Source organism: Bactrocera dorsalis, chromosome 2, assembly GCF_023373825.1.
Source record: "Bactrocera dorsalis isolate Fly_Bdor chromosome 2, ASM2337382v1, whole genome shotgun sequence".
In the NCBI taxonomy this organism is placed as follows: domain Eukaryota; kingdom Metazoa; phylum Arthropoda; class Insecta; order Diptera; family Tephritidae; genus Bactrocera; species Bactrocera dorsalis.
The window spans coordinates 86,007,767-86,035,407 of NC_064304.1; the positions used below are offsets into that span (position 1 = coordinate 86,007,767).

At 36.7% G+C, this 27,641-nt stretch overlaps 7 protein-coding genes across 8 annotated transcripts in view; 2 read left to right on the forward strand and 5 right to left on the reverse strand.

The window, feature by feature from the left end:
- Positions 1 to 7,097, reverse strand: part of LOC105222711 (28S ribosomal protein S9, mitochondrial) — a 45,915-nt gene extending 38,818 nt beyond the window's left edge. The window contains exons 1-6 of the mRNA XM_011200146.3: positions 6,937 to 7,097; positions 6,635 to 6,853; positions 6,403 to 6,576; positions 6,259 to 6,344; positions 5,962 to 6,206; positions 5,778 to 5,893 (exon numbers count right to left, since the gene is read on the reverse strand). Coding sequence (XP_011198448.2) covers positions 5,778 to 5,893; positions 5,962 to 6,206; positions 6,259 to 6,344; positions 6,403 to 6,576; positions 6,635 to 6,853; positions 6,937 to 7,035 — 939 coding nt within the window. The 5' untranslated portion in view covers positions 7,036 to 7,097. The remainder of the gene's footprint in view (positions 1 to 5,777; positions 5,894 to 5,961; positions 6,207 to 6,258; positions 6,345 to 6,402; positions 6,577 to 6,634; positions 6,854 to 6,936) is intronic.
- A 253-nt stretch (positions 7,098 to 7,350) lies between these two features.
- Positions 7,351 to 9,071, reverse strand: LOC105222713 (transcription initiation factor TFIID subunit 7). The gene is made up of 3 exons (XM_011200148.4): positions 8,839 to 9,071; positions 8,553 to 8,762; positions 7,351 to 8,484 (listed from the first exon to the last, which is right to left on the reverse strand). The coding sequence occupies exons 1-3, from the start codon at positions 8,932 to 8,934 to the stop codon at positions 7,414 to 7,416; spliced, it is 1,377 nt and encodes a 458-aa protein (XP_011198450.2). The 5' UTR covers positions 8,935 to 9,071; the 3' UTR covers positions 7,351 to 7,413.
- Positions 9,072 to 9,790: 719 nt separating this feature from the next.
- LOC105222714 (ER membrane protein complex subunit 1) lies at positions 9,791 to 14,359 on the forward strand. 2 transcript variants are annotated; one of them, XM_011200150.4, is made up of 14 exons: positions 9,791 to 9,940; positions 10,016 to 10,157; positions 10,224 to 10,875; positions 10,936 to 11,082; positions 11,270 to 11,570; positions 11,797 to 11,817; positions 12,125 to 12,459; positions 12,545 to 12,739; positions 12,803 to 12,880; positions 12,946 to 13,147; positions 13,212 to 13,364; positions 13,431 to 13,601; positions 13,671 to 13,904; positions 14,037 to 14,359. In XM_011200150.4, exons 2-14 carry the CDS (start codon positions 10,048 to 10,050, stop codon positions 14,195 to 14,197), a joined length of 2,760 nt encoding a protein of 919 aa, XP_011198452.2. In that variant the 5' UTR covers positions 9,791 to 9,940; positions 10,016 to 10,047; the 3' UTR covers positions 14,198 to 14,359. The 2 variants fall into 2 exon arrangements, with proteins under 2 accessions (XP_011198452.2, XP_011198451.2); XM_011200149.4 differs by lacking the exon at positions 11,797 to 11,817.
- Positions 14,360 to 14,567: 208 nt separating this feature from the next.
- LOC105222716 (amidophosphoribosyltransferase) lies at positions 14,568 to 18,571 on the reverse strand. Its single transcript, XM_011200151.4, has 2 exons — positions 16,884 to 18,571; positions 14,568 to 16,292 (listed from the first exon to the last, which is right to left on the reverse strand). The coding sequence occupies exons 1-2, from the start codon at positions 18,018 to 18,020 to the stop codon at positions 15,798 to 15,800; spliced, it is 1,632 nt and encodes a 543-aa protein (XP_011198453.2). The 5' UTR covers positions 18,021 to 18,571; the 3' UTR covers positions 14,568 to 15,797.
- Positions 18,572 to 19,364: 793 nt separating this feature from the next.
- On the reverse strand, positions 19,365 to 23,114 carry LOC105222717 (putative riboflavin kinase). Its single transcript, XM_011200152.4, has 3 exons — positions 22,585 to 23,114; positions 22,279 to 22,430; positions 19,365 to 20,286 (listed from the first exon to the last, which is right to left on the reverse strand). Exons 1-3 carry the CDS (start codon positions 22,883 to 22,885, stop codon positions 20,011 to 20,013), a joined length of 729 nt encoding a protein of 242 aa, XP_011198454.2. The 5' UTR covers positions 22,886 to 23,114; the 3' UTR covers positions 19,365 to 20,010.
- A 463-nt stretch (positions 23,115 to 23,577) lies between these two features.
- LOC105222719 (zinc finger protein 888) lies at positions 23,578 to 25,394 on the forward strand. Its single transcript, XM_011200155.4, has 4 exons — positions 23,578 to 23,879; positions 23,952 to 24,661; positions 24,732 to 24,866; positions 24,927 to 25,394. The coding sequence occupies exons 1-4, from the start codon at positions 23,733 to 23,735 to the stop codon at positions 25,297 to 25,299; spliced, it is 1,365 nt and encodes a 454-aa protein (XP_011198457.2). The 5' UTR covers positions 23,578 to 23,732; the 3' UTR covers positions 25,300 to 25,394.
- On the reverse strand, positions 25,309 to 26,619 carry LOC105222718 (transcription initiation protein SPT3 homolog). Its single transcript, XM_011200153.4, has one exon. The coding sequence runs from the start codon at positions 26,511 to 26,513 to the stop codon at positions 25,419 to 25,421; it is 1,095 nt and encodes a 364-aa protein (XP_011198455.1). The 5' UTR covers positions 26,514 to 26,619; the 3' UTR covers positions 25,309 to 25,418.
- Positions 26,620 to 27,641: the final 1,022 nt, after the last annotated feature.

A 27,641-nucleotide genomic window follows, 5' to 3' on the forward strand; every position in this document is an offset into this window, starting at 1 on the left:
CATATTTCGGGCCCCGGCGAAGTCGATCAGCCTCAACCCATTTGGGGATGTTTCCTCGTGGAGGCTGAATTTACCGACCGTAGTGCCAAAGATACCTTCTTTGCCCACCCTGGCGTTGAAGTCGCCAAGCACGATTTTAACATCGTGGCGGGGGCATCTCTCATAAGTGCGCTCCAAGCACTCATAAAAAGCATCTTTGGTCACATCGTCCTTCTCTTCCGTCGGGGCGTGGGCGCAAATCAGCGATATGTTGAAGAACCTCGCTTTGATGCGGATTGTGGCTAGACGTTCATTCTCCGGAGTGAATGATAGTACTCGGCGACGGAGTCTCTCTCCCACCACGAATCCAACACCAAACTTGCGCTCCTTTATATGGCCACTGCAGTAAATGTCACAAGGACCTACTCGTCTCTGTCCTTGTCCCGTCCATCGCATTTCTTGGACGGCGGTGATGTCAGCCTTTATCTTCACGAGGACATCTACCAGCTGGGCAGCGGCACCTTTCCAATTAAGGGACCGGACATTCCAGGTGCATGCCCTCAAATCATAGTCCTTATTTCGTTTGCCGTGGTCGTCATCAAAAGGGGGGTCTCTCGTCCGAGGCTGTTTTTTTCTTTTCATTGGGGGGTGTTTTTTACGTGGCGGGTCCCAAACCCAGCGCACAACCCTATGCAGGGGATTTTTCGCCTTCTCACTTTAGCTCGCCTTCAAACGGATGTTCTTAGGCTACCCAGAGGATACTTGGTCAAAGACCGGAAGTCGTGAGCTGCTTGAGTCATATGTAAAAGAATCGTTTCTGGCCACTCCCAAGTGAATGGCGATCAGAGAACTTTCCTCACTTGCGTGAACTTCTACACATGACTCCACTCTCCGGAAGAGTGGTTCCACTACTGAAATCTGGGAAGCCCGCCAACAAAGAGGAGTCCTATCGTCCGATAACTCTCCTCTCCCCAGTAGTGAAGACACTTGCCTTGCTACTCCCAATCATCACTCACCACCTGAGCCTAGCAACCACCAGCATGCCTTCCGGAAAGTGCACAGTACCACCACAGCACTTAGCGTCATAAACACCCAGATAGTTCGTAGCCTTAACCAAAAACCACCCTGTGAGAAAACAATCATCGTAGCGCTGGACTTGTCAAAAGCCTCTGACACAGTCAGTCACACAACGCTACTGTATGACATCGAAAAAACTACGCTCCCTCCAGGACTGAAGGGGTGGACCATGAACTACTTGAGCGGTCATCAGTCATCCGTACAATTTCGAGGTAAAAACACAAAACTGACAAGAATTAAACAAGATGTTCTACAGAGTGATGTCCTCTCACCGCTATTGTTTAGCTTCTATATCTCAAACCTCCCACAGCCACCAGAGGGAGTTTCCATCACCTCGTACACTAATGATAACACGATATTGACGTCGGGATATAGAATTGATGGCATGTGTTTAAAGAAAAACGGCTATCTCTCCGACCTTTTAAGCAGTGGAGCCATCAACACCTTCACCAACTCCCTTTCTGTGAATGGCGTACCACCACCCGTTGCAGATGAAGTGGTCGAGTTGCCACTAGAAACGAGAGTGTCCCTTGCGCAGCTTCGATCTGGATAATGTAAACAGGTTAAACTCCTACCTATCCAGAATAGACCCAGACAAATCCAATATATGTTCTGCGTGCAATGAGTCTCGACATGACATTGGCCACCTTTTTGTGTGCCGCACCAACCCTACTCATCTGACACCCCTCTCCCTTTGGTTCGAACCCGTCGAAACAGCACAGACTTTCCGTTGGATGACGTCGACGACAACTTAGCTAACCCTTACTATCCTTACAGGAATTAGGCATCCGTTAAAACAACAGCAAACAACAAGAACAGGCATGTTTGCATTCTAATATGATGAAATTGGAATGAAAAAGCTAACCAGCATATGGTATGGATTGTACTTCATTGTGCAAAAAAAATTAAGGAAATTGATGTCCACAGCGTGAGTATGAGCGAGTTAGAATAAATGTCTTCCCGAAAATACTCGTTCGGTGTCATAGAAGCATATTCCATGCTTTTTGTTGGCAAAATAATATTGACCAAAAAGAAGACGATAGTAAGTACTTGTATTAAAAAGAACGATATAGTGTCTTCCAAAGTAATTTGGGCAAACCAAAATGCGTGATCACCGGAAATTACATCGAAACTGTGCGTGAATTCATCAAAAATCAGCCGAAATCATGATTGAAATTTATGGAAATGGAATTGAGCATCTCCAAAACATCGATTTATCGCATTTTGACCGAACATTTGGGCTTCCGAAAGGTGTTAGCGCGGTTTGTTCCGCACAAATTGACTGACGACCAAAAATTGCTCAAAATCCAACATTCGATCAACGCTTGTGACCGATTATTTGACCAAAAATCACATTTTAACCATTAACCACTCCCCGTATTCACTTGATATGGCACCGTGCGACTTCTTCCTTTTCGGAAAAATGCATTTGCCCATGAAAGGAAAGTTTTATGCAGACGTAGAGGCCATTCAAAAGGCTTGCACCGGCATACTGGCGGCCAAACCGGTCAACGAGCTAAAACACTCGTTCGACATGCTTTTGGACCGTGCAAAAAGCTGTATTGAAGCACAAGGAGACTATTTTGAATAAAATAAATTGATTTTGCCGAAAAAACTATTTGCTGTTTACTTTGGAACGCACCTTGTATACTCGCACGTTCGCCCAAATCTACAAAACCGTTTATAACGCTTGAAGATGATAATAGGATATACTATACATATGTTAGGATTGATAGTTTAACTGTACCCCATGATATTTTCATATACAATTTTAATTTGCTACTTTAAAGCTGTGCAGTAAAATTGGAAAAGAACTAGCGGACAAAAAAAGCATACCTTTTTACAACTTATTACACATAAATACAATGGTCACCCTAATGTCGTTTGTGGCACCTCAAAATAATAAAGTAAGATTATAAAAAAGGAAGAAGTTATGTATTAAAATGTTGAATTCGAATCGAACTGATGTTTCTTAACCCAACTGAGTGACAGTTTGAATAAAAATTTGATTCTATTTACGCGGCTAATTTGTGAGGAAGTACCTAACTTTGTAACGAGTGATCCAAATAGAGATAATTTTTTCAATAGTCTTTTTTTGACAACTCACGCGTGAGTCGTGTCAAGCTGTCATGTTATTCTTGTTCACTTTTAGCATTTCATCATGGATAGATCTGTTATGAACTAGCAACGTCAACAAACACAAGGAAGGTTCAACGTCGAGGAGCTGCAATCACAACAGAGAGTCGAACGATTTTCTACTCGACTTGCACTCCTGCTCTCTGAGAGCGCTCGTCAGCAACTCGGCATAAGGGAAATGTTTGACAGAATTTCAAGGTCCTTACGTAAAGTTGCAAACGAAACCATTGGTTTTCAGAAAATTCAAAAGTACAGCTGGTAAAACGAGGAGTGCTGTGTTGCAGGGGAGAGAAAACAGACTGCCTGCAACATTACAATCGACCACAACACGTGCTGGATGGGATAGATACCGAGAGTTGAACAGGGCACCATGACGTATTTGCAGACAAAAAAAAAAAAGATAGAAGCCGAAATGCGTGAGTACGAAGTGTTTGACAAGATGGCCAACAGCGGTAATGCTCCAAAATTCTAAGAAAATATGTGGCGATTAACAGAAGGTTTCAAGACCGGCGAATACTCTTTTAGAACCCAAAGAGGTGATCTAGTGACTGATGTCCAGAGCACACTAAAATTATGGAGGGAACACTTCTCCAGCCTGCTGAGTGGAAGTGAAAGCGTAATATCAGGAGATGAGGAACCCGATTCCCCAAACGATGCCAATGGAGCAAGCGTTTCATTGTCCGAACATGAAGAAGTTCGAATAGCAGTTACCCGTGTGAAGAACAACAAAGCGGCGGGAACAGATGAATTGCCAATCAAACACGGCGGCGAAGAACTGATAAGGAGCATTCATCAGCTTCTTTATAGAATATGGTCGAACGAAAGCATGCCCGACTATTGAAATTTAAGTGTGCTCTTTTCAATCCCGAAAAAGGGAGACTCCACAATCCGCGCCAACTAACGTGGGATAAGCCTCCTCAACATCGCATATAAGGTTCAATCGAGCGTACTGTGTGAAATACTGAATCTCACCGTCCACAAATTTATTGAACCTTATCATAGTGTTTTCAGGTAAGTAACCTGTAAAATCAACAATTGACCAGATATTCACTATGCTCTAAATCTTGGAAAATACACTTGAAAATATGATCGACACATACCACCTCTTCGTCGATTTTAAACGCTTTTGACAGTACGAAAAAGAGCTGTATCTATGCCGATAATAACAGAGTCCAAGTTACGAATTTTCGAGATAAAAGTTTTGCGGTACAGCTCTGAGAGGATTCGACGCAGTACCCGCCGGGGCAAGAGCTCCACTCCGTTGGAGAGATCAGGTGGAGAATGGCCTGGTTGCACTTAGTATCTCGAATTGGCGACAAATTACGAAAAGAAGAAACGAGTGGCGCTCTATTTTAAAACCGGCTATAACTGAGTGTCTGCGCCAAAAAAAAAATAATAATATTAAAAAAAAAATAAAGCCAAAAATCTTCTTTCGAATAATAATAAACATTCCCCATAAAATTTGTAGTTTCTGTTTTTTTTTAAGTACGGAACCTTGAAATGTATCACCCTTTATATCAAGTACCAGTAGAGAGTTCGGAAAAAAATCGAATACAAAGAACGCCAAGAGAGCTTCATGCAGATCCTTCTACGAAGGCGTAGTTTAGGCGCATTCTCGCGAAAAATCCTACTACTACGGTTAATGAGGATGGTGACTGGGCTTCATGCAGCGAAAAGTCTTTCACATTCCAGAAAACCAATACACAGAGGAAGTACTCCTCGGATTAGCGCCACTTCACAGAGCCGCTAAACTCATTAAAACCGTTCAAGTCCTCTGTCATCAGGTACAGCAACCTCAGCGATATGTTAAGGTGTTATGCTGCTAGGGACTCAACGTGCCTACAGCAAAAGAAGGCAGATACTGTTTCGCACGCCGTTGTGTCATGGGTAGAGGAAGCCCTTTTACATAAGGATTGCGCGGTGGGAACATTTCTCGACATTGAGGCAGCATTCAATAATGTGAGACCTGAAGCGGTCATTAGTGCTCTGGAAAGGGTCATATAATTTCTGAATTTCTGAATACCATCTATGAGTTAACACAAGGTTACTTCAATGTGGTAGCTAGCTGGGCGGAAAGGAGCGACTTATTACGGTTTTATTTACGAGAAGGTATAAAATCCGGGTGGCACCCCGGAGAGGTTGAGCATGACTCTGGTTGCCCTATATTGCTGTAAAAGAGCTATTGGGAAACGTTAAGTACTCTCACCAAAAATTGTGCTTTGGCTTTACGAAACCGTAGTTATGGTGTATTTGTCTCGTGAAGGGCGCAAGAAACCAAGGCAAACAGCCGCTCAGATCTCCCGAGTTGTGCAGCTTTCACTGTATGATGTAAGGATCGTGAGCGAGATAATGGTGAAGGCATAACCTTCATTCTGCACAACACCGTGGAATATCATCTAATCGATGGCGACATTTACGCAGATACGCACTTGAAAGTCAGGATATAGGTCCATTTTGGCAGCTATTTACTTCTCTTAAACAACGAAGGCGCACACAAACATTAATATTTCTCTAGTTTTTTGTCTGTATCTCTTATCACATATAACGTTGCCCCTCGGGAATAAAATAATATGCAAGAAACTCACCTGTTCACGGGACTGTAGTTCTTCGAAATATGTGATGTCTTGACCATTAATTGTAATTTTCCCAGTACCTGGTAGGCGAACAGTAACATCGCCGCGTGCTGTCTTACGTAAGCATTCTACATTAAAAAGAAATGTATGAAATTCATTTATTTTGTTCAAATCAGATTATTTTAAGACTACAAACCATATGTCGTCACAAATTGGCGACCTTCAGCATCGAATTGGGGTTTTGGTATCTCCAGTTGTTTGGTTTGATCCAACAATGGTTTGGCAAATTTATTGATAAAATCTCGACTTTTATACGAAAATGGAAGCGACACTAAACGGTCCATTGCATTGGTGAAATTTGTATATTCCAAATCGTTTATCTGTTCTACCAGAATTGCTTCGAGTTGATCCTTAGTTAACCATTGGAATCCAGTGAAGTCACTTAAATAAAATTGGTATTATTACGTATAACCTTGGGATAATTTAAACTTACACTTTCTGATTTGGGTCAGCGCGCGTACCTCGACGCAACATACGTTCCTCAAGATCATTTAAATTATTCATCTCCTCAACAATGTCCTAAATAAATTGCAATTATTTAAAAAAAAAATCAATTATCGACGATCGAAATACCTACGTATAATAATTTAAAGAAATTTGGTCGTCCGGTGTAGAACATACTATGAAAGGGACGGCCTGTTTCGTCAAACTCTGCTGCTTTACGCGCTGGAAAGACTTCTTCAGGGCTTTTCATTAAAGGGCGTGCTCGCTTATCAAACAATCCAGAAGGGAATAAATATTCGATGGCATTCTAAAAACAGAAAAATCGAATTATAAATTTCATTAAGCAACTGAGCGTGTTTACTTACATCGATGTCTTCTTGCGTAAATGTTTCTGGGTCTTCTCCCATCATGTTCGCCAAATGTCTCTTACCAATTTGATACTCTAGCTTCTGGGTCTTCATAAATTCATCATTCTCGCGAGCACGTTCGAGGTATGCCTTCATGGCTTGACTAACTTTCTGTTTCTTCACTGCTAGGGGTGCAGCTTTGACGGTTACCTCAGTTCCAAAGTTGCGGCTTGCTTGCTAAAAATTAGATTTAGGTTAGGAACATTATATTAGGGCACACTTTATGAAATGATATCTATTCAAAGATTTTCAATAATTACAATTTGTGCTGTATAGCTATCTGTGATCCTGCATATATTTTGCACATAATTTATGTTATTTTTTAAGAAATTTGAACCAAATCGCAGCGCCACAGCCATATTGGAAGTTTTCAAGCAAAAGAAAAATCTACGACAGACAATCTGTTGAACAGCTGATTACAAAATGGAATAAACAAAACAAAGAGTGCGATAATTATTATCGCATAACAGTGTTGGAACTAGGAAAAAGAATATTGTAAATCAAACTTTTTTATATCCGAATTATTTATTATCATACTAACATACGTATTCCGTATATTAAGTAATGTAAAATTATTTATTTTCGTATTATTATTTTTTAAATGAATCTCAGTAAGCTTATTTAATTGTACCGGTTGAATAACCTACACTAGAGGTGAATAAAACAATAGAATATAAACTTTTAGAAAAAAACAATCGATTTTAATTCAATTTCATTGGTTTTGTGTTCATTTTTGTTTACATCATATTTTCATAGTTTTTAATCTCTGATTCCTTGTCATCCATTTGGTTTTGCAAGTTATCTAGGGTCTCCTGCATACGTTGTTTTAGTGTTGGATTTTGAATAGATGATATTTCTTGTGCCTTTTGTGTATGTTGAGCTTTGAGTTCTTCGTATTGTCTACGTAGTTCAGCTATCCTCATCTGTATCTGCTCGGAGTTTAGATGAGTTGATACATTATTAGCCTCGTTTGAAAAGTCGTCATCGTATTCGTTACGTTTTTGTTCTTCATAATAACCACTTGGAGCCGCCAAATTTGAATTTGAACCACTGAATTTTGATACCATGTCATCCGCGTCAGCTTTTGGACTGCCAAACATTGATTTTTCGAATTCAGTTGCGCTATCTTTTGTAAGATTTATACCAGTAGCATTGTCGTTACCAGCACCACCCATACCGCTTGATTTGGCAGCAGCGTCGACTCCACCATTACCACCAATTGAGAAATCTGACAAGCGAGAATCGTCCGCAGATAATCGTGACATTTCCTCGATATCTTGTATACGAGATGTATCGCGTCGCATGTCTTCATCATCATCTGAGGAAGAGACTTCTTCACCAAATATATCATGCTCACCAACACCACCAATCGGTCCGGAACCAGATGGCAATTCTTCATCATCGCCATCGGATTCAACATTTATGTCTTTCTGTGAAGAAGAGTCATTGTTTTTGTCACCTTCATTCATGACCTCATAGTTGTATTCTTCTTCTCCTTCGTTGTAATCCTTGGACTGCTGTTCTAAAGAACGTTTGTCCAAATCTTCATTTATGATTTCGAAATCTACTTTGACGGCGTCGTTATCTATACGCAAAAGACGCTTCACTTCTTTCTCAATTTCAGGAGCTTCAACATTTTTCTTTTTTAAAGTTTTCCGAAATCGCCGTTTACGTACATTTTTACATGGAGGTGTAATTCCATGTGGCCACAAATATTTCTTGTCGACCTTATTAGGATCCTTCTTTTTGCCTTTGTTTGGAGACTCTTTCTCTGAATCCAATGCATCAGGTTCTTCTTTGCAGATCATCTATGAAATAAATTAAAACATACAAATGCAATCATTTCAGAAGTCATACAATTATAAATATTCTCTACCAGTTGACAGATATCCGCGGATTTATAGAAATTTTTGCTGTCTATAGTTTTAAGACATTCTATGATTGTTGGTAAATCGACCACCTTAGCGTGTAATAGCCAATGATCAAAACGCAGTTCGCCATACCGTAATTCGTTATCCATTTTAATTGTCATCCTGTCCTTAATATTACCAGTTAGTAGTGCCTCATGTAGTGCTTTGGCCGGCTCCTGTTGAAATACCAAAAGGCTTGTTATATATTGCTCGAAATTGTTATGAACAGAAGATCTATAGTCTATCATTTACCTCAGGTAATCGGAGTATAAATTGATTTTCCAAATCCACTCCATCATCACGCGGTTTTGTTTCATGTTTCACTTTCTCGGTTTTCTTTTCTATCATATTGAATGTTTAAATATTTTTAACAGAAATTATTGAACTAAGATCTTTTTGCTACGTTATGTTTTTTCGTCGTAAATTAATTTTGCTGCTTTAAAGGTTTGTTTTGCTTTGTTCATCGGCATTCACAATAGTGACGTTGAACGAATGTGTTTACAGCAATAATGTTGGAGAAAATGTATAGAAAACCTTAATGGCCCATTCACATACAACGTTTCTCCCTTTGTTTGACAATTCATGTGCTGAACACATAGAGAGCGACAGATTTCAAGCGACAACTGTCAAAAATTAAAATACTCACGTTCTTAAGGACAGAGTTATTTAGGTAGCTGCTCGACTGCATTAATGCACTAAATCCGGATTAACGTTGCCGGCTGCCAATGCTATTACAATGAACGTTATGTTTCCGTGCTACTCATCAATAAAATAAGACTTCTGCTTGGCAAAGCGTAAAGATATGAGAGTTGTCCAACATTTCGCTTCGTCTTTTCTGCATTTAGCTTCAATCTGAACGTACGCATACAAAGCATATATTGAACTTTTGGTCAAAGAAAATGTTTGATGCGAACCGAAGCAAAAAATCCTTTGAATATTGGTTTTAATTTTAAGATATCAAATGTTTCCAGGAAGATTGTGATATCCAAGGTCATAGAAAGAGAAATGATATCCTCATGTGTGAGGAAAGGTCAAATCTTCATAAATAAACTGAAACGCAAACACTTTTGTGAACTCTTGAAATAAATATTTATATGTATCTTACTTTATATTTTATTTTATTAATAATTATCAATTAAATGGATGATGAACGAATGCTGAGATTCAATTGTTTCTGGCAACATAAATTTTTATTGTAAATAATTTAAATAAATAAAATTTAGTATGAGTTTTGGTTACTCTAGCTAATTCACAATTGGTAATGAAGAAGAAGCAAATAGTGAGAAATTTGACAGTCACTTAATTTTTCTTATTTGGACAAGTTACCTCTTTTCGTTTTTCACGTTTCTGCCCGGTAAAGAATCTGATTTATTCATTGTTTTTTTATTAAAATTAATAAAGTTTTGCTATTATTTTGAATAAAAACTAGAATTTGACCAAACTGCGGACGGGCGCTTCATTATGCTTCCACAAACTGCTCTCTGCTCAAGGGGCCTATTTGTCTTATCGTTGTTGTTCTTTTCAAATTATGTCAATGCGCTTTACGAGGATCAAATAAAAAAATTCGATTGGTAAGTAATGGAAAAACTAAGCTCCCTAAAAAATAAAAATGTATAATGATACCAATTTATATACAGGAGGATACAACACATCGGAGCGATCGATCAGGCACATTTAGAATTAAATTCCCTTAGTCCACGTTTGCTGGTTAGCACTCATGAAAATGTTTTTGCCGTATTGGAACCTCAGACAGGAAAAATAGTATGGCGACAAGTACTTGAAAATCTACCACGTGGAGATCTGAAGTTAATGCAGGTGGGAACGGCTTCAGTAAACATAAATGAACCTGAGAGCACTGCAGCAGCACCAACAAATTCAAAGCACGGTTTCGATGTCCTTACCGTACAAGGACATGCACCTGCTTTAGTACGGGGTTGGAATGTGGCTAGTGGTAATCTAGAATGGGAATGGTCTCTAATGCCCCTTCAAACAGAACGCGCTGAATCATCATTTTGGTTCTATGAGAATGGCATACTTTATCATGTGATTCCTACATGGCATAGTCATATTGAAGTCACTCCATATTTCGCTACTACTGGACGGGCGACAGAAACAACAGCAAGAATATCTGCAGGATGGATTAATGCTGACAAATGTGTTCTTAGCGGTGTTTACTACACCTGCTTGGAAGGTAATCAGTTGATAGGTATTGATTTGACTGCAAGTCAGCCACAAATATTGCGAAAGACTTTGGATAATATTTCAAAGGATAAGCTTCGTGCTGTGGAGGTTGGTTTTAAATTCGTATAGCAAATATTTTATTCAATTCTAACAAAAATTATATTACAGGGAATAAGCGGTGCTTATGTGATTGGAAAGAGATTGATTAGCATATACGAAGCCTCTGTTGTATGTAACAACTATGAAAGTAATAGTTTCATATTGGGAAAATTCCAAAAACGACGAGTTTTAGCGCAGGCGGACGTTGTAAATAATGTGAGTTACAGACATTTCACTGTTTCTAGAGAGAACAGAACTACCAAAGTATAACTAAAACGATTTAGAACAACTAAATTCTAAAATATAAATAAAACCATATTTACTTCAAAAGTGTGGTTATGTGTTTTCTGACAAACAAAAAAAATAGGTCAGCGCCACCATTAACTTTAGTTACCTTTTTTAGGTTTTACAAATTCGAGGACACTATGTGGATAGTTGTGAGCCGGTGCCTGAAATGACTATTAATATGGATTATGATGATCATTATGGCACACCGGCGTTGAAAACATTCGCTTGTGCGTCACAAAGCAAAGGATGTTTGTATGTGCTCGGCACAGAAGATGAGTCTATTTTGGCTGTGAACAGAGGCAAGTTGCGCTGGGTACGACAGGAGTCCTTAGCGAATATAGTGGCCAGTGAATTTATTGATTTACCGCTTGCCGATGCAGAGGGGACATTAGAAAATGAAATGAGAGGAAACACAGGTATGTTAAACATTCAGTATTTAAAGTGAAGAGCATAGAGTGACATAAAAAAAAAAAAAAAATTATTCCCTTCAATAAAAATATGTATGTACATATTTTTTTCTTACGCGGGCTTTGAAGTACTTTAATATTAAATATGACGCTTTCATTAGATATTTATGTATACATATGTATTTTAAAATTTTCTCTGATATTTTTTTTTTACGCTGTTATCTGGAATTTTAAGAGGATGCTACGGGATTGGAAAGTGAGTGAAAATTGTAAAAATTTATAAACAAAAACCCTAATATTCGTGTTTTTTGGCTGCTCTTTTATTTTTAGTTTGCATTTTTTTAATTTTGCAAAAAGTTATCTTATATGAACATGCATATAATACATATATTTTGATTTTACATAATAATTTTGGTCTTTAAAAACCCATCTTGGGCTTGAGGACCATTTAATTGCTTTCAACTCCTAACTTTTTTTTTTGTACTTCATATTTAGTTATGCAAATGTGCTTAGTTGAAATTTCCATGTAAAGTAAACTCATATAATTATATAATTGTATTTAGGTGATATTGCGAGTGCATTTTTGCGCCGCATCTCTACTCAAGCCATGCAAATTAAGAGCATATTTCTGCATGTTATTGGCTTGGGACAACCACCAACCGATACACAGAAGGCTGGATTAGTACGAGACTCTTTTGGATTGCATAAAATGTTGGTTGTGTTGACACGCAGTGGCAAAATATTTGGCATTGATAATATAAGCGGTAAACATCACTGGCAGCTCTATTTAAGCGATATTCAAAATTTCGTAAATCAGGAACCTATGCGCTTACTGGTACAGCGTACATCTAAACATTTCCCACTACAGCCACTTTGCACTGTTGTAGCCAAGGAAAAGGTAAATATTATATTCAAAATATGTTACTAAAGTCAAATATGTGTATGTGTAATATATATGTATGTTTTTTTTCTGTTATCTTCAGCTAACCGGCAATGGCGTGCTATTTCGCTTTAATCCGATCAATGGTAAGCCCGCAGAAGGTGGACTATTGAAGCTGAATTACAAAATCAAACAACTTACGCTGTTAGCTGAATCGGAAAAGGATTCTATAAAAGGACTGCTGTTACTTGACGGGCAAAACAATGTTGCCGTATACCCTCAATACGTTCAGGAGATGGTAAAATATTTACACATTATATGACACGTTTTTATTTGCGAATTTTTCGATGCTTACTTTCAGGCGCATGGCATGTATTTGTTTACTGCTGACAAATCAACTGCTGTGTTGGATGGTTTCTTTGTACAATATGCTGACAATGTAAGTTCTTTTTATACAAATTTATATATGCACTTATTTCCTTATATTTTCTTATGTATTGATAGGTCTTAAGTTCTCTGCCGATTTGGAATGTGCGCTTAGGTGGTCACAACAATGACCATCAACTAGTCGCGATAGCTGGAAAAAATCCTCTAGAGCATGTTCACTCGCAAGGCCGTGTGTTGGTGGATCGATCTGTGCTCTATAAGTATATCAATCCTAATTTAATTGCTGTGGTCACACAAGCCACCGATCCTACACACAAATGTGAGTATATTTACAACACCATTTACTGAAATTTGTATTTATCATGTTTCTTTTCTTTTAACAGTTTTATTGAACGTCTATCTCATCGATGCTGTATCCGGCTTAATTGTTTTCTCTATGACTCACCGCCGCGCTAGAGTACCGGTACATATTGTGCATTCTGAAAACTGGCTAGCTTATTCGTATTATAACGACAAAGTGCGCCGCACTGAAATAAGTAACTATTTTATTTTGGTTAGAAAAAAACAAGAATCAATATTTTAAATCTATTTAATATTTGTAGCTTCAGTAGAATTATACGAAGGTAAGACACAGGCCAACAGCACCGTTTGGAGCTCATTGAATGCACCTCCCTTGCCAATGGTTGAACGGCAATCTTATATCATACCTACAATAGTGGAGACAATGCGTGAGACTATAACCGAGCGTGGCATAACAAACAAACATGTGCTGAGTATGTCGACAATATTTTATCTTCCAATTCGTACAGTTTCAACTAGGTTTATTTGTTTTTCTTTTATAGTTGGCACAGTAAGTGGAGCCATCATTGAGATGCCTTGGGCTTTGCTCGATCCGCGTCGCCCGATAACAACGAACACACAAGGGCGAGAAGAGGGTGCGATACCTTACATTCCTGAATTGCCATTACCAACGGAGAATATCATAAATTATAATCAGACAATTGCACGCTTAAGCAATATATTTACAGCACCCAGTGGTTTGGAGAGTACATGTTTGGTTTTGGCTACTGGTTTAGGTCAGTGTCAAGCAATGAAATTTTTAAGTATTTAAGTAAATTCAATGAATGCAAAATGGTGTTATAGTAATAATCATTTTTCGCTGCAAAATAGCTGTTAATAAGCAAGCATTTTATTTATATTTTTTACAGATATTTTCGTGACGCGCGTTGCACCATCAAAGACATTTGATTTGCTAAAAGAAGACTTTGATTACACATTAATTACGGCTGTGTTGCTGGCTCTAACAAGCGGTTCATTGGTGGTCAAGCATCTAGCTTCGCGCAAACTATTAAAACAAGCATGGAAATAAATTAATATTAGTCAATCTGCATCCACCCAATGCAACAACACTATAAAGTAATAATTTAGAGTCATTAATAAATAAATTAAAAATGATACCTATAGCCAATTGAAGGTATAGCATTACAATATACCGAAAAATAAGCAAAATAAATAATAATTATAAAAAATGCATATGTACAAACATTTATGTGTTAAATTAACAATCAGCTGGTGCTTTAATTTTTATAAAGCAAACAAACATGACTATATGTGCTATTCAATTAAAGTAACGCTGATATTACTTTTATTTTCACTTCACTTAAGCAATTTGGTTATCTGAGTTATTTTCGGTATTCTATTTCTTTAATTAATATTGTATTATTTTTTTTCAATTAAATTTAAACATAATTTTTGCTGATAGCTTATACGATTTGGTATTCCTTCGGTTATGTTAATTATAATTTACCAAAAAAATTGGGAAATGCGAATCCAAATAGTAATAATAAAACAATTTAAGAGAAGTGAATTGTGTTTGTAAACTGCATAGGCAAAAAAGGCTTTTTCATACCAGAAATATCTTTGGTGTTCTTTATTTCCGATCTTCCACATAAGAGTTTTACTTAGTTTCCTTCATCGATATATTTGTATGTATATAGTATAGTTGGTATAGAGTACCAAGCCCGCTACTAAATTACAAGCAATTAAAGAGAAATTCATTTCTCGGACATTCTTACAAAAATAATGAAGTTCACTCACTTAAAATTAAAAGCAGAAAAATTTTTATTTGTCCAAACTATTAGAAAATAGCTAATTTCTTCTCCACGAGAATGAATTGAAAGTTTATATTAGTTATTGTCATAATTATTAAATTTTATAGGTGTTATTTTTCTCGGTGGGTCATTGTTCTTTCTATTAGAAGTGACGAATTTGAAACTACATATATTTATTTTTGTCATTACTCTTCCAATACCTCACATGATGTTCCATTGAATAACAGCAATAACAAGAAATGTCAAGTTGCAATCATTCCGCATAAATTAATTTACGCAGATAAACAAATCTAAAAGCAATTGTTAGTACGCTGCAACAAGAAATAAAAAAAAATTTTTTGTTTCTTGTTTGTTTATTATTGTACTTTGATTGAAGAGATGCTTAATATAAACAAAAATGTAGCAAATTAACTCATTTTCAAAAATTATTGTGCAGAAGTTTCATTCATACGTATGTATACGTATATTGTACATGTGCATTCATATTTGTGTGTGTGTACTCGTAAATATAAAAGTACACAAACTTTTATTAAGAAATACCCGTCGTGCTTTTAGTGTTTAGACCGCTAATTAAATGCAAGATATCCTTTTAGAGAAAGGCCCTTATCTTTTATACATACATAGCCTAAATTAAAATGGAGTATACTTATATGTAGTTAATATTTATAATGCATAAATCAATAATTATAACCTTTAAAATTTTTGACAACTTCTAAGGTGAATAAATATTTAACGTTTTCTCGCGACACTTAAATAATATTCAGCATTATATGTCTGTACGTCTTATGAGATTTTATAAGAACAATAATGTAAATTATTATTCTATTGTTGGTTCTGCTTTCTCCATATACCGTACATTTACCAACTCAAGTCTTCCGGAAGTCCACCAGGATACTCGCCGGTTAAACAAGCCGTGCAGTGTCCGCTTTTATTCGGACTAGAAACCTGTTTGTTCATTTCCACTGCTTTTACTAGACCCTCCACACTTAAATATGCCAAACTGTCTGCACCCACATGTCGGGCCAATTGCTCTGCATTCAATTTGTTGGCGATAAGCTCTTCACGTGTGGGAATGTTAATGCCCATGTAACACGGATATTGCAGAGGTGGACTGGCTATGCGTATATGTACCTCTGCTGCTCCGGCATCGCGCAACAACTTGATAATTGGTCCGATGGTATTTCCGCGCACAATTGAATCATCGATCAGAACAAGTCGTTTGCCAGCTACATTCTCGGAAAGCGCGCCAAACTTCTTAGCGACACCCAATTTGCGCAAACGTGTCGATGGCTGAATAAATGTGCGGCCTACGTACCGGTTCTTACAGAGTACCTCAGCGAAGGGCAAGCCGGACTGAAATGAAGTGAAAAAAATAAGGTTTAGAAGAAAATATACATTTCTATGCCGTAGTAAATTATGAATTCAATAAAACTATAAAATATATAAACTACGAAATTATCAAGCTATTTTTTGGAAAAAATGGGTTATTATCATGGATTTCGGCACCCAAGGGTCATTATCGCTATATCATAGTCGTCAAAAATCTCAAGCTAAATGTTTAATAGATAAGGAAATCACTTTTAAAATATTAACATAAAGCAATATTTACATACTATGTATGTATATACATATGTATGTATGTACGTATAATTAATTAATTTCGACGATTAGTGAGCACATTTATAGAAATTATTTTAAAAAATTTCCTCTTTGTAGCAAAAGTTATATGAAACTTTTTTTTTAAGAAAAGGTATTTTAAGAAATATAAAATAAGTTTGTAAAATGTAACGCTATTAATTAATAACAATTAAAAGTTGCTCGTTGTGCGTAAATACATACATTACATGTGTGTATTGTTGTGCACTGTTTCGTTGACACTTTTTTTTATCAATATTTGAAATCTTCAGCTTAACAATTACAATAATTTAGTTTATGCATATTCACCTCTCTAGCATAGCCATGCGCTGCTGCTGTACCCGATTCTGGCACAGAGCTAACAATATCGGCATCGATTAAGGCCTCGCGTGCCAACTGTTTACCGCACTGCATGCGTACCGAATACACCATTTGGCCCTCGAATATCGAATCGCCGCGCGCAAAGTAAACATATTCGAAAATGCAGAAAGCTATGCGCTTATATTCAGGTAGTTTGACCACATCGATGGTGCGGACGCCGTTGCGCGTCAATTCCACTATTTCACCCGGTTCAACTTCCCGCACATATCGCGCCCCAATCGACAAGAACCCACAACTTTCACTCGACACCACCCAACCATCGGCTTGCACGTCTTCAAGCTTAGCATTCGAATCGCCATTGATAGGCATAATTTTTCCAAGGCAAAGTGGCCGATTACCGTATGGATCACGCGCCCCATAAATCTTATCTTTAAACATCATAACAAGTGAGTAGGAGAGTGGCGCTAATTGCATAAAGTTTCGTATGCGCGCCGGCCAGTCTGGTCCATCTTGTTCAGAGACACCTTCGGGACACAAACAAAGCGCTTGTCCAATCAATTCACTATCGCTGTGTGTTGACAAACCAACGCCACGACTAAGCAAATCCCGCCTTAGCGATTCAGAATTCACTAGTTCGCCATTGTGTGCTACAGCAATGGCGCCATGCAGTGTATGTACAACGAAAGGTTGGCAATTGACTACCTCAGAAGCGGCGGAGGTGGAGTAACGTGTGTGGCCGATGCCTAGATTGCCCTTGAGTTTCTTGATGGACTCATCGTTGAATAGTGTACTGATCATGCCCATACCTTTGTGTGTATTAAAATTTCTTGAAGTATTGCCTTCACTTGTCACAATACCTGCCGATTCTTGGCCGCGATGTTGTAATGCTACTAAACCCAAACAAATCACGTGCGCCACATCAATTTGCGTCGGCCAATCGCCACAGGCGATGGCGCCGAAAACACCGCACTCATGTGTTAATCCAGTTTCTGGCTCGGCGGCAGCGTCCAATGTATTCACTTTTGTGCCATTTTGCTCTAAAATATTGTCAGCCTCTGTTAATTGTAATTCACTCGTATATGTAGTGCCACCTGTAGTACATACACTAATCTCAGCTGTTGCCATTTTCAAAGCCACTTGTAGATAGTTGATTATTGATTTATTGTATAAAAAAAAGCGCTTGTTAGCCTTGACGCACTGCCTACGGTTTCCGGTTTGCAGCCTCTTGTATTCTTAATTCAACCATGCGTTACGCAAACGTTGCGCGAATTATTAGGATTTCATTCAACGTACTAAGTAGTTGTAGTACAACAATTACCATGTGCGTATCGGTTAAGCGATTTATTGCGTACCCAAGTACTTGTAATGTTTTTATGACGACGAATAATTCTAAACTGATTTCATGTTGCTTAAATGCGGACAAGTAGAAGATAGCGGAGAGCTCAGACGCTACCGACAGTGGTGATCGCTCAGCACCCGCTCTCATGCGCCTGTCAGAGTTGCTTAATTGTGATCATAATCATTAACCCAAGTGTTGACGTATGGTGTTTGCGATACCCTAATGAAATTGCTGAACTTAGTAATGTACCTAATAATCTCTATATTTGAGAAATATAAATGGTAGTGGGAAAGATATATACATAGTACATAATCAAAAATCGTTAAGATATTTCTGACATACAGTCAGTCGACTGTCGGTTTTACCTTAGAATAAATTAATTAATTTTTAGCAACTAAATCATGAATGAAACCAAATATTGGCACGATTAATAAAGTAAATTTCAAATGAAAGCATTCGCTTGCCCATTAATAATGGTTTCCATATATACAATATTATTTCTATTTCTCTATATATACATATTTATAAACGATATTTAAAAATAATAAATATTCACGGATTAATAATAACTATATTAAACTTAATTATCACTTTTACCTGTAGTATGCTTAGTTATTTTGCTCAAACCAAAATTTTGTTGTTGTTGTAGCAGCAGAAAACATTCTTGAAGTGATTTCGTGAAATGGTGGCCAGTTGATAGTGCGTGGCTGGATAAAAATCCAGGTATAGACTTGAGATGATAAATGTGTAATAAAAGTACTTAATATGTGCCTTATCACTATTGATTGACTGCAGAGTTACTCACTCGGATGTACTGCTTGAGTCTGCGATTTTAACAAAATCAGATTACCAAGAATATTAATTATGAAACTGCACTATTAAATTGTAAAGATGTACATACATTAATAATTCAAAGGTAAGATATTTCAGCAATTATCTGAAACTGTATTACGACGTGAGGTGAGTGCTTTATTTGTAAAATACGGGCATATTTTTAAGAAGTACTGCAGTTCGATGAATTGTTAGGGCAAATATTCGCATATGTATGTATGTACATATATTTATTTACAAAAACAATTTTAACTGTCTAATTACCCTAGAAATCTTGTGAAACTTAAATTCAAACACAATTACAATTTTATAAAATCATTTTTATTTATCTGTGTGTATATCATTAATTTTTAACATATACAATTTTCATTTACTACTGAATTTAAGTATACTTACAATTTGTACATTTTCGCACGAATATCAAATACACATATTTCGCATTATCTACATACATATAAACAGAATAAGTAACCAATTTTATCATTTAAAAAGTACATTTAATTAAGTAACATGTTGCGGCTTTAAGTAGAGCAAAAATAAACTAATGAAATTATATAACAGAATTGCACTACAACTTAAATTAGACTATCATTGATTTAAGAAGGACCGATATACATATGTATACATATACTAAATTTGATATTCGATAAATTTATGTATATACATATGTATATACATACATATAAATGTTGTTGAAAAATGTTACTCAAAAATATGTTTAACTGTACATTTATATAGCTCAACTATAATTAAAATATTATAAAGTATTTTGCGTTTCAATAAAGTTAGTAACCATGAGTGTGATCGTTGATCGCCTGTACATGCATACATATATTAATTAACTCAAAGCTATTCATTTTTCGTCATACGAAATTTGGCTTTACGTAACTGAACGGGTCCGTAACTTATTTGTATCCGGTCGAGGACTGACAGCTACAACATATTTTATGAACCATTATTTTTATTGTCCGCATGCAAATTCGCTGGCGCAGATTTTACGTTTTCGTTACCGTTAGTTGTGAAATATTTCGAATATTGCAGTTGCCGGTTATTCTCATCGCATTCCAACAAATGTTTGGCATCTGCGATATCCTTTTGAATGGCAGTAATAAGTTCTTCGAGTGAGTCAAAATTACGTTCAGGGCGTAGGTAGCCAACGATACAAACTTTTAGGAAGTGTCCATATAGATCGCCATCGAACTTATGTAGGATGTGAGTTTCCTAGAAAAATTAAGTAAAAACAGTTATGTATGTGTTTGCAGGTATATGTGTATATACAAATATATACAGATATATTTCTATATTTAGGGATTTCACATAGTCTCATAAAGTTATAATTTATAACGATCCGAAAACATAGCTTTTAGAGTTGTATTAGCGTAAACTTATTTTAGTATGCAATTAAATTTTTTAAACTAGCATAAAAATTTATGATTTTATGATTTAACGATGCTTTATGACACGTCGTAAGTACCCTAATTAAAATAATTTTTTAATTTATTTTGTAGTGTAAATATTATCTCTGGCTATTTCAGAGTAATGCAACGCAGAGCAATGCCAAAGCAAACCAATGACGACATAAGTATACTATGTACATATCTTCAAAAACAGTATGTCAACGAACTACCTGTATTAATTTACAATTTGGTAGATAACTTATAACAGGTGGCTATGATATCAGCAAAATAAACCCGCATTGATAAGGAATTAGGAAGAGAAATTGGCAAAGGGTTTCTTTTGGAACATATCTACTCACACGAATAGGCCAATAACCACGTGTATCTATGCATGACTTAACACATTTTGCAATATACATACGTTAGTATGTTAGTATTATAGTAATGAAGCCGGTTGCGGTCTGAAGTAATTTGATCAAATACACACTAATCACAATTCGCAAATAAATAATTACTATTCAAAATAGCAAACTCACATAAAAAAAACTAATACTAACAATATTTTAGTATAATGACTAATATTCGCTATGTTTGTATGGCGAAAAGTTTTGTATACGAATATAATTGTTTCAAAGTTGTTGGTTGATTTGCTTAATGCAAAATACTAAATATCGTATGCTAAATATGATATATGGGAAAGGAAACATGATTTAGGCGCCTACAAAAAAATTCAACTTTTGAAATTACGAAGACCCTAATTGTATATACGCACAGAAACTACAACACTCGGATGCACATCTGTAATGCAAAATAACGTATCATCAAAAAATTCGAAATTGAGTGTCTTATTGATTACGCTTCACTACTTCAAATTACATGCATAATACTACATACATATGTTCAACATTTTCAGGTTCTACGGTCAAATATAAATCAGTTTTAACCAATATTAAAATTTTGTTTCACTCATGTTCCATTTTATTTTGTTTTTCATTCATGCCACTGTAAATTTCCAAAAATGTTGTTACATTATTTTGCATTTCAGGTGACGATATGTAGATATGTACGTAGATTCGCCTAAAACCATATATTATCTGAGTTCTAATTTCCGACAAGCGTATTGTTAAAGCCCAAGATCAGTTCATTTGTTTAGGATTTTACCCCAACAAACAGTGTGAGACGTAATTTGTATATAGTGATAAATCAAATTCATTGTATTTGTAATTTCAGTAAACAAATATATCACTTATATTTTCTGACTGTTCCACATAATTACACTTTTCAGTGGCTTCAAAAAACTATTGATGTTACAGAAAAGCCTTTTGTACTCATCTAATTAAAAGAAATTATGAATTTAACGTTAATTTAGAAATGTATAAAATAACTTGTAATTTCAATACTTCTGATAAAATATTTGTAAAAAATAAAACATTGATAGCGCGAAACCTAGCTTACAATAAACTATGTATATGCATACATATGTATGTGAATATTTTCGCAAGGAAATTTGTTATATGATGCAGAAAAATTATTATGTGATGAAATTTGATCGAACAATAGCAATTGTGGTAGTGTCGATGGGTGCTTCACTCCTAACTGTGTTCAACTAGCAAGTGATGTATTAGTGGAATTAGAAATTAATAGTTTGCTTTGTATTGTACAGATTTGAAAAGCGGCAAACTGTTTCTCGTGATACATACTTTCATGTAAACATACATATGTATGTATGTACAACATCTAAATGAAAGTACTTGATATATTTCCATGCAATACAATTCAATAAAAATAAATTGAAGTATTGATTTGATTAACTCACCATACTCTTCTCTTTATTGTCATAGTAGGGATTCGTTCCTATACTCATTACCATTTTATGCACATCACCATTGTCCACACTCGCCCAACCGTAGTATATGCCCAAAGTTATTTCGGCTGGTAGCGCTTTCACCACTTCCAGAGGAAAATTTGCTGTGTATGTTATATAAACGAAATTATTAAAACAGTCAGCAAGAAATCAATGACATTGAGTTTTAAAGTAATTAAATAATTGGGAATGCCACGTTTAAAGCTTAGAGGAAAAGAGCTTCAAAACCGCTAAAAATTCTACATTGTTTTAATGTACCTGTTGGGATGCCAAGCTCTTTAGAACCGCGTCCGAAGCCGTGCACGATTTCTCCGCTGGTAAAAAATGGCAAGTGGTTGAGCATTTTGTTAACAATGTTCTTTTGGTTGCTGCTATTTTCTAAATCACTTTTCTTGCTGTAATTATGAGTATTAGTGGTTAAGCCACTGTTCAGGCAACGGAGTTTCCGGGAAGTTGATAATAAACCTCTAACGCTTGTACAAATGTCAATTAATGATCGCGTAGGACACGCCGTTAGGTAGTGTAGTCGCATCAGAACTTCAAATCTAAATGATTTCATACACTTTGGAATGCTTTTTATATCTGATAGATTACATGCATGCTTATATGTATGAATGTTATATTTATCATCTTGATTAGAGTACTCTTGTCTGTGCACGTATATAAACAATACACTTCATAGTTAATATAACAAAATTTACGGAAAATATATCTATCTAATAATCGCAAACACGAGACATGATTGTTGTTATCTTATTTATTATAATATTTATTTAATTTAGTTTCCTTCTAAATTTCTTTTGTTTTTCAAATTCCGTTTGGTGTTGTCAAAAACATATGTTTCGAGCTTTCAACGAAAAGCTTATACAGAGAACGTATATCATAGAGAAGATTCACGACGAGTAGTATGTTAAAATATTTTTGGCCAACACGAACAACATGAGCGTGTTTCACCACAGCCAGCTCGGTAGGAGGAATTTTAACAGTGACGCTTTAACATAGCTGAGTAAAGTATACTTTACTTTCTCTGGCTGAGCATTGAATAAAAATTATACTCAGAACTATATATTTCTATTATAGACGTTTGTTTTCTTTTTTGCTTATATTTTTATAAGTTTATATGCAATCACATGTATTTATATGAAATTCGATTTGTGAATGATATACGTTTTCGGCTTATGATGACGTTCTCTGCTATTTACAACTATACACATTTTCTTATATTTTCTACTGTTTGGCAACTCTAATTAAAAGCTGTCCGGAACAGCTGTTTATCATTGAAAAAAACAGTAACGAGAGTTCATAAATGTTATAAATAAGTGTAAACAAAAATAATTGTTTTATTAATTTTTAAATAAATCAATAAAATCATCAATATATAAAACAATAAACTTGAAGCTATCGAAATGAAATTGACTGATGTAGCACCCAAAATGTGTCGTGTATGCTTGACGCGTTCTCCTAAGCTACGATCCCTGTATGAGCCATTGGACGAAGGCGAAGAATCGCCGATTGAAATGCTGCATCTAATTGCAGGCATTACGCTGGAAGAGGTAGCTATCATTTAAAATTTTTCGCAACGAAATAATATTGAAATGTAATGTATGTATTTAATTTCATGCTAGGCGGAGAACTATGAAACATTGCCGAAATGTATTTGTAAAAATTGCGAATTGTCACTTAGTTTGGCACACCAGTTTCGAATTAAAGTTCTACATACACATCAGATAATTGAAGCCTATCGGCAACAAGAATTGAGTATACACGAAATAGAGGAAAAAACAAACCAAACTCTTGACGCTCCTGTTAAAGTTGAATTCGAAGACTTGGTCGACGAAAGCGCGGTCGTGGAAAATATTTACCTCAATGAAGAAATTTTAAGTAACAAAGATATGAAAGTAGAAATGTTGGAAATGTCATTTTCCGATGTTGACGATATAAATATGGAAAATGAAGAGCAGGAAATAAATGAAGACGAATGCAAACCAGAGTACTTGGACGAATTTTATACCGAAAGTAATGTAGTAGCTAGCATGTCCGGAACAGAGTTACAACCTTTGGAAGTAAGTACAGAAGATAAAAGCGGGAAAGAATTACCTGTTGTAGAGAATACCTCCGCAACTACAAATAACTCAAACGAAGAATGTGATAATAAAGTAAGCTCTGAAGTCGTAAAAGATACAAATTTCTACACAAGAGGTCCCTATAAGAAAAGGATTATATCCAAGGAAAATAAAAAATATATATGTGATGTCTGTGGTAATATTTATGCGAAACGTGGTCGCATGACGGAACATAGACGAAGGCATGACAAAGAGTTGCGTTACGCTTGCGAGTAAGTGCCTAAAAAAATACTATATGTAAAAATATTTTCTAATTGAAACAATTTAAATACTGCATTTTAGACTCTGCGATAAACGCTTTCATCTGCGCGAGCATTTGCGTAAACATATGTACCAGCATAAAGGTGGCAAGCCATTTAAATGTTCCTTCTGCAGTCGAACATTTTTCTATGAAAGTGTGAAGAAAGCACATGAGGCGTAAGCAAGACCTGCACTAAATTCCAAACATTTTTTCATATGAAATTTTATTCTCAACAGCATACACAGCGGCGTCAAACCCTACATTTGTGATGTGTGCAATAAAGCTTTTGCATATCAACATGCGCTTGGTAAACACAAGCTAATACATGCTGACATCAAGTTTTATCACTGTGAATACTGTGACAAGGATTTTCGATTGCAACATCACCTGAAACAGCATAAAGAGACAAAGTCGCATCAAAGTGCCGTACGTGCTTATCATATGGAGGATGAAGAATATCAGGAAGAAATAAGTGAAGAACATATATATGAAGATGGAGGATATGTGGAAGAAATATTTATATATCAGCAAGAAGGCTTCAAGGATCAAAATGTTATTGACGCGGCACCAACAAGTCTAAATCAATTAGTGGAGCAGATAATGAATTAGTTTACAGATTTTAGGTATATAACTACTGTTTATTTATGTCAGCAGTCTTAATTTTAGCAATATAGTTATTAACTATTATTAACTATTTAATCCAACATTAACTGGTATTTTTGACGTGTTTATATGGCGAGAAAAGAGCGACGAAAATCGGCATCACATGAGCTACGATAGAAACCGATTTTTTTGCTGGTCATCTGTCGAAAGCGTCGCATGCCTTCGTGTATCTCCTGCACACTAATGGGTCGCACCACCTCCATGCCTCGACCCTGTGTGACTTCGGGGCAAATGTGCAACATTGCCGGCGAAGCACCTGTCGACGTAATGCGACTGTACGGTTCCGTTACACGATTCTCCGAATTTAAGCGCGTCAATATAGCATAGTCTACAATCACTGCGATGGTTTCATGTGCAAAATACGCCAAAATATTCATTGTGGTTGTTGGTATGCGTAGATCTGGTGGCAAATCGAGAAAACGACGAAATTTATTTTTAATCTTTTCACCATGACGACAATAGAATGACGTCTTGCGCGCTTCATTGAATTCTAAATATTGTTGACCAGTTAGTATCTGCGAAATGCGGTCGGCACGAAAGAGTCTACGTGTGCGCTCTTCATCGTACAATTCGGGTACCTCTATGGCGAGCTCATCCTCAGATTCCTGTTGCTCTGTGTCATCCATAAAATCTTGTGGACGGCCAGTGCGTATGCTCAAGAAGCGCTTTAATATCTTCATATCTTTTAAATGTTTGCGCATTCGCGCTATTTTGACTGGATGATTACGCATTAGAAATTCAAAATCCGCTTGCGTTGGACATGGACTGTTCTTGCGACGCATAGCCACCAACGATGCCTCGTTGAACATGCCACGCAGTTGTTGTTGGAGTATATGTTCGACTAATTTGACACTTTCCATGCGTGGCTGATCACTATCTCCAAAGCTACGCATAATGTCGGAAATTTCGGGCAACAATGTGACGGGCGCATCATCAGCTGCAGTGCCAGCTGCAAGTCCACTTGCTATGCCAGCTGCGCTGCTGGTGCTGCTATTGGAGAGCTGATGCTGCAATGCATGTGGTGAGGCGATAGTCTGTGGCTGCTGTTGCAAAAGTAAAGTTGGTGTTGTAGTTCCACTGCCATCTGAATTGGTGCTGGCGGAGGCTGCACTGAAGCTTGTTGAGTTTTGACGTGCCGGCCTTTTGTTGTTGTAATTCATTTTTGTATTACACTATAAACTATTTCTGATAAATAAATAAAATTGTTTACACTCAATGCGAAACTTTTGTGAAATGGTGGTATAATAGACAGAGAGAGAATGCAAAGAGAACAGGGTTGTTATATGACGAGCAGCTGTTCGGCGGCTATTCAAAGTTCAGTGTTGCTTTTAGAGTAGTAAAATGTGTAACTATTAAATGACATTATAGTTATAAACAAAGATATACTGTTACGAATTTACTCTTGCTAGTTTACTTTGTTAGGTTCGTATCTCTGGATTGACAAATAAAATCAACACTGTTTAATTTAATTCAACAACTCTTTATTTCACAACTCGTCTACACTATAGCAGTTTACTCTTAGCACTGATTGATTACGTTGGCGCTGCCACGGCTTATATAGCCACGCACTTCTCGCTGATGCCGACGTATCCTTCTAGAATATCGCGTCTGGAAATTACCAGAACATACGGCTATACGGCGCCAGACGCAAGCAGACAGTCGCGGCGCCAGACTCAGCAATTGTTTAACTAGACAAGCAGACAGTGCGGCGCCAGATGTCTATTGTTTCGACAAGCAGACAGCCGTGGCGCCAGATGTCTACAACAAGACAAATGCTATTCCATATACCTACAGCTATTGTTCATAATCAGGGATGCATATAGCAATACAAATAAAACTTAATACTACTTTTTGTAACACTGCCCTCCACTAAAGCCTAATCGTCTCGATTAGGCACAAATCCTCTTGAACCAAATGGGGCGAGCCTCTCCAAATGTACTACTTTCATTTTACATCGTGCTTTTCCATTTCTTTGTATGCGGTATACCACGTCATTAAGTCGTTTCATCACCATATAGGGTCCTTCCCAGGCTGTCTGCAGTTTCGGGGACAAGCCTTTCTTTCGAAGTGGATTGTACAACAGGACCAGATCACCTTCTTCAAAACCTTTTGAATTTGCCGCTTGATCGAACCGGTCCTTCATCTTATTGCTCATCAGATGCGTATGCTGTCTTACCATTAGATGCAATTCATTCATTTCTTCCTTTAAGGCAGAACAATAATCTCCATCATTTCTTACAGCTGTAGGATTCGTTCCAAACTTAAGATCAGCAGGGAGTCGCAGATCA